Raw genomic sequence first — 6,435 nt, forward strand, 5'->3', positions numbered from 1 at the left:
TTTTCCCTTTTCCTGATTTTTATTTCTGTGTTGCATGTCAGCCATTGAGAGGTTATTTAACCCTTTTTTTAGGGCATTTTTTTCTAAGTAGAAGTGTAATTTTTAAACCAGAAGTCAGAACATTTCCCAACATTGTTTGGGAAATGTCATAAGAAACACTTTGGGAAAAAGAAACTGTGCTGCCATTCAGTGGGACCTTGACAGGCTGGAGAGTTGGGAGGAGAGAAACCTAATGAGGTTCAACAAGAGCTGTCCTGTTATCCCTGGGGAGGGATAACCCCAGGTACCAGCCCAGGTTGGGGGTGACCTGCTGGAGAGCAGCTCTGTGGAGAAGGAGCAGGGTCCTGGTGGGTGACAAGTTGATCATGAGCCAGCAGTGTGACCTGGGGGCCAGGAAGGACAGGGAGATCCTGGGGGGCAGTGGGAAGAGTGTGGCCAGCAGGTCAAGGCAGGTGAGTCCTGCCCTGGTGAGGCACATTTGGGGTGTTGTGTTCAGTTCTGGTCTTCACAGTTCAAGAAGGACAAGGAGCTACTGGAGAGAGCCCAGCAGAGGCCCAAAGGTGATTGAGGAAGTGGAGCATCTCTCTTGTGAGGAGACACTGCAGGAGCTGGGCCTGGTTAGTCTGGAGAAGACTGAGAGGGGATCTCATTAATGCCTGTAAATATCTTTAAGGCAGGTGCCAAGAGGATGGTTCCAGACTCTTTTCAGTGGTGCCCAGGGACAGGACAAGGAGCAATGGCCATAAATTAAAACACAACAAGTTTCATCTCAACATGAGGAAGAAGTTCTTTCCATGGAGGGTGGCAGAGCACTGGAACAGCTGCCCAGGAAGGGTGTTTCTGGTCTCTGGAGACAGGAGTTGTCCTGTGCATTTGTTGGCACCAGCTGCAGTGGTGCCTCTTCATCAAGGGCGATACGTGACAGGGGTGTGTCCCACGTGGGTCCAAAACTCTAATAAATACATTTCCTCCCCAATCTTGAAGTTGTTGGGTGTTCCTTGCTGTAAATCTCTCTGCCAGAGCCCTGGGCTGCCAAGAGCAGAAGCCGACTGCACGATGCTGAGCTCGGGTCTTCCTCCTGTGTTCCTGGTGCTCACAGTGCTGGAGCTGAGCTGGTCCCTGAGTGAGGAAGACAAGAAGATAATCCTGGATGAGCATAATAGATACCGCTCCCAGGTCTCTCCTCCTGCCAGGGCTATGATGAAGTTGGTAAGTGGCTCTTATTGCAGAGGGATCTCGGGGTGTTTGTGTGGTGCAAGCCTTGATCTCAGTGCTGGGAGGGATCAGGGATTAGGGGAGGCTGAGCAATTGTCATGAAGGGTTACAAATAGGTGTCAGTGGGGAGGTTCCCTGAATTGGCTCTAAGGAGATGAGTTTCCTTAACTTGTAGAGTTGTCTTTGATAATTTCTGGAAGTTTTTAAGTGTGATCTGAGTCCCCCAATGCTCTGTCTGAGAGTGATGCAGTTCTCACTCATGGGTGCCTCCTGGAGCTCCTTGTGATGAGGAGGAAGGGCAGGTGAGACCTTGCCATGAGCAGGTGCCATGAGCTGGAGACGTGTCCATGGCCATTTGCAGGAGCTGGAGGGGGAATCCTGCTGATGCTTTGTGTTTGCATCAACTTCAGACATGACCCCCAGGTCTTTCAGTTTTTTGGGCTGTCCATCCCACTCCTAATCCTCACCATGCCTTGTGCAGGGCTGCCTTGGAGGTGAGGGATCCCCTGTTTTGCTCAGGGAAACCGAATCATGTCCCACATCGTTTGTGGCTGCAGTGGGAAAACAAACAAGCTCTAGAACTGGTGCTACCTTTTGTCTTCTACGGACTCTTGACTAAAATTTGGATATCATGTTTTATCTTCCACCACATGATTTGTCCTAACTGTTTGCAAATCATGTGGAGAAAGATAAGTGTTTGTCATGGAGAGTTGGAGTCCTTTCCTCTTTGGGTCACCCTGTGCTTGGAGGAGACCTCCCTGCCTGACTCGGGAGTTGCCCAGGTGAAGTAAAACCTTTGTGAGCTGGTAAACAGGAGCTTAACGACCAAAAGAACCAAAAATCTAAATTCAGGGAGAGGTCTGACTAGTGACTGCAGACTCCAAGGGGCCAGAGCCAGAAGCCTGAGCACTGTGACAGTTTCTCCTCGCTGAGCTGAGGACGGTCTGTGATGATGTTGGATGTGCTCCAGGTGAGGTTGTGAGAGCTGTGCTGATGCACTGACCTTCTCCTGTTTGACCTGTAAGCCAAAGTTTGGTTTGTTCTGGATCTGACCATCCTGACCTCTCCTGATGACTGTGTTGGGTGGGGATTTGAATTTTACTCCTGAATGGGCAAACTGTATGGCCAGAGAGCCCAGAGGTCCTTGGTAAGTGCCGTGTTCATGTTGGAGAGCCCTGTGTCCCTCTCTCTGTGCTGATGCTGAGCTCCTTTCAGACCTGGGACACGGGGCTGGAGGCTGATGCTCAATCCCATGCAGAGAAGTGCATCTGGGAGGACGAGGAGAGTGGTGGACACAAGGAAAACCTCTTTGCTATGGCCCCAACCCTGGACCTCAAACATGCTGTGGCAGAATGGAATGGGGAGAGGAAATTCTACAGCTTGTTATCATTCAAATGTCTCCCTGGGCAGATGTGTGGCAACTACAAACAGGTACAAGCTGCTGAGCTGGAGGGATGGGGCTGGTGGGAAAGGCACTGTACCAGAGCCCCAGCTCCTCCCAAAGTCTTTGCAAAGGGATGGGGAACCAGGTGGGAATCACAATGATACAGGGGGACCTGGGCATGGTGCCAGCAATGACCAGCCTCTGTGAGAAGACCTTTTTTCTGAAACAAGCCCTCTTTTAGCTGCTCAGCAAAGCTGGGTGCCAGCTTGTCTCAGGCAGAGAGACAAAGTCTGGATGTTTCTTCGCAGCTTGGGTGGGAACAAGGAGGAGCAGAGATGGTTGTGGTAATTATGTGAATGGATGTATGAAGCAGCCTTCAAGGCCAGGGGACAGGTTGCCTTCACCCACTCCCCTCACCTTCACCCCTGGTCTTTGCCTTAGATGGTCTGGGCAGACACAGAACACATCGGCTGCGGGGCAAAGCTTTGTGAGAAGATCGAAGGAAAGGAAACAGAGAACATGCACCTGCTGGTTTGCAAGTATTTTCCCTGGTAAGTCCCAGATCCTGCATGGATTGTTGCATCTTGATAGGGTTTTTTTGTGCTGGAAATGTCCTTCCTTCAGTCCTTTCATCAGAGCAGAGTTTGGCCTTGGTCAGAAATAGAAGCAAAGCGGTTCCAAAGAAAGGCCTTCCTTATCTTGGGTTGGTCACAGGGGAAGGAAGGGTTGTCTGGCGATCCTTGCCCGTGATTGCTGAGGTCTGGTTCAGCTTCTGGCACAGACCCAGGGCGGGACCTTCTGCCCTGAGAGCTGCCCGAAGGTGAAGTCGCAGTAGCTGAGGGTACAAACAGCTCCCTGCTCTGGGCCTGGTTCTTCCCTGCTGGCAGCAGTGGTCGCCTGGGGTGGAGAAGCCCTTTTGCACCAGCAGGAAGGGTTGGATGTGGAGGGAGAAGTGGGTACCCCCTTCACAGCCCTGGGACAAGCTTTGGGACCACTTGCTTGGGGCTGCTGAGACCAACTTAGAGCAGCTGGTGGCTGCAGACCTTCTTAGGGCTTGTGAGCAGAAGGGAGGCAGAATCACTTGTCCCAGTGCCCACCCAGTGTTTCATTCTAAGGGATGTGCAGGATCTGGTCCATGGAGCTGTGTCCCCTGGCTTTAGCAGCCTTGGGCTCAGGCTGTTGAGTAAATGGCACTGACAGTCCGTGGCAGGAGACCATGACTTGCTTTTTACATTAATCCTGAGTTTTGCCTTGGCTGGGATATCCCAGCTGAATCAGACCCCTCTTTGCTCGTGCCTTCTTTTTCTTGGCATCTTCTGCTTCCAGGGGTAATGGGAGTATCCGAAAGCCATATGAGAAAGGACCCCCGTGCTCAAACTGTCCCAAGGGCACAGTCTGTGTGAACAACCTGTGTGGTGAGTGAGCGAAGCCGCGCGTGTCCCTGGAGGGGCTGTTGGGACTGAACCCCCTGGGTTGGGGTCCAAGCTCTGAACCCTCCTGGAGGTTTCAGGAAGCCCTGAGCCAGCAGGTCCAAGGCTGGACCATGAGAGCTCAGGAGCAATGGCTGCTCCTAAGACAGGTCAGCTGCCTCAGGATGAGGAGAACTGGACAAGGGCCTTGTATCCCCTTAACCAGCACAACACCAGTGTCCACCACAGCTAGACCAGTACACAAAGCATCAGAGCCCACCATAACCACAGCCAAGACACCACCCACAGCCACACTCCCAACCACAGCCAAGCCCAAACCCCCAACACCAGTACCCATCAAAACAGCCAAGCCAAAACCTGCCACCACACTCCCAACAGCAACCCCAGCCAGGCCAGAAGCCACCATGCTGGCAGCCACAACAGCCATGGCCAAGCCAAAATCCACCACAACTACAGCCAAGCCGGCACCCACCACACCAAAATACACCAAAACTCTGGCTAAGCCAAAACCTGTTGCTACACCACCAACACCTGCCACAACAGCAAAGACACAACTGAAAACTGCCACAACCACAAAGCCAGAACCAGAAAGACCTGATCCTTCTGAGGCAGCTGGGGTAACTCCTTTGAGCCCATGTTAGACCTGGATTATAATCACAGGCAGAGGTAGACACTGAAAAGCCTGTTAGCTCCTTCAGTACAGAGGATCTTCTCTTCTAACCATGTTTTCTCCTCTTCCTTCACCATCTGCCCTGGACACTGAAGAACGGGAGACAGATCAGCCCATGACTGGAGCCGCCAGTACCTGCTTGGGGTTTTCACTCTTCCTCCTCCCCAGTGCCATCCTGGTGGGCCTTCTGCTTTGAATGGTCTTTCTCAGCTCTCCCTGCTCCAGTCACCAAGGCTTTCTTCAGCACTGGTTGTTCCACAACCCTGCTGGGCTCAGGAGACCCCTCAGACAGTTCAGGCTGACACCTCCCTTCTTACGCTGCCTTATCTGCTCCAGCCCTGGCGAGCCTTCCTGAGGAAAGCCAAGGGCAGGAGGGTGTCTGCCATAACACTGGTGAACTTGGACACTTCTCCTTTCTTTCCTGTTGTGACCAGCCTGGGCTTCTGTTCCATGTGCAAGGTGGGAGTGGTGAGCTGTCCCCCAGCCGTGTGGCCGGCAGGCCCCGCCGCACCGTGTCCCCAGGGACAGCAGGATGGCTTGGAAACCCAAGTGGCAACAAGACATGGTAGTTGGCTTTAGTGTTTTTTCAGGATGAGTTTCCAGCAAAAATGCTCTCTTCCCCTCCCCATGTGTCTGTTTGTCTCAGATTTGGACAAGTTTCATCTCTTTCCCTTTTTGTCCAATAAGAGTCCAATATGAGGATTTCTATTTCCCTCCTGGTTCTGGTGTAACTTTGGCCAGTACTACCCAGATATTCTCCCTGCTTGCTCCTCACACCTTGCAGCCCTATTGCCTCCTTCCCTCTCTCCTGTCTGCTGCCCCCATTGTCCCATTCCTCAGTTATTGCCATTATCCATTGCCACAGCTTTATTTTACGCCTGTGCTTTCACCTTTTGTGCACGCACAGAGAGGAAACCTTGACCCCCTGAGAGAAAGCCACCATCTCCTTCACACAGGCTTTCCCTTGCAAGGCTTTCCTTTCTCTTTCTCTTTGTATAACTTGAAAAAAAAAAAAGGGTTTTTTTTGTTTTAATTTTTTTCCAAATTTTTTAAATACAGATCCCACTTGACAAATAATCTGTGTGTGGTGGAACCTGGTCCAGGAGAAACAAGTCACCACACGAGTCGGTACAATCTGAGCTCAAGAGAGCCAAATGATGATGTTACAGGTCAGTGGTGGCTCTGCTGGCCCAGCAGCACCAGCTCTCCTGCAGGGAAGCAGCTGCCCCAGGGGTGTTTTGAGGTCACGGTCGCGGCCGGCCCAGCCAGGCAGTGACCGGCAGATGGCACTGGGAGAGACACCACTGAGCACTGGGCAGCTCGGAATGCACCGCACGGGTCCCTGCCGGCAGCGCCGAGCTTTAGTTAATCGCCAGCTCCGCATGGAGTTAAGAATCAGATTAAAAAAGAACCTCCTGCCCAGGTGCCGCGGCTGCTGCGCGTTCTCGGGGCAGGCTGAGCTCCTGCTGCCCAGCTGCTCTGGGGGCAAAAATCCTTCCTGGGGTTGTGGACACATGAGAAAAGTGCAGCCAGAGCAGCTGCTGTTCCCCTGGGCTGAGGGCTGAGGGGCTGGAGCTGGTGCAAAACCACGTCTGGTTTTGCATCTGGGTGGAGGAGAACGTAGGGTGAATTCCCTACAAAGAATCCAAAGAGCAGAAAAGCATTTCTCCTCCCAGCAAAATCAGGGCACTTGGGCAATAGCTGTTTTTTTGCAGTGCTGGAAGTGTCCCCCCTGC

General features: G+C 52.4%; 1 protein-coding gene across 2 annotated transcripts; it reads left to right on the forward strand.

Moving 5' to 3' along the window:
* The first annotated feature begins 1,144 nt into the window (after positions 1-1,144).
* On the forward strand, positions 1,145-5,038 carry LOC108640908 (peptidase inhibitor 16-like). 2 transcript variants are annotated; one of them, XM_018079844.2, is made up of 5 exons: positions 1,145-1,209; positions 2,431-2,646; positions 3,041-3,150; positions 3,926-4,014; positions 4,795-5,038. In XM_018079844.2, exons 1-5 carry the CDS (start codon positions 1,198-1,200, stop codon positions 4,893-4,895), a joined length of 528 nt encoding a protein of 175 aa, XP_017935333.1. In that variant the 5' UTR covers positions 1,145-1,197; the 3' UTR covers positions 4,896-5,038. The 2 variants fall into 2 exon arrangements, with proteins under 2 accessions (XP_017935333.1, XP_017935332.1); XM_018079843.2 differs by lacking the exon at positions 1,145-1,209 and having other exon boundaries at positions 2,180-2,646.
* Positions 5,039-6,435: the final 1,397 nt, after the last annotated feature.

The sequence above is a fragment of the Manacus vitellinus genome, unplaced genomic scaffold (assembly GCF_001715985.3).
Source record: "Manacus vitellinus isolate BGI_N305 unplaced genomic scaffold, ASM171598v3 scaffold_47_pilon, whole genome shotgun sequence".
Lineage (NCBI taxonomy): Eukaryota > Metazoa > Chordata > Aves > Passeriformes > Pipridae > Manacus > Manacus vitellinus.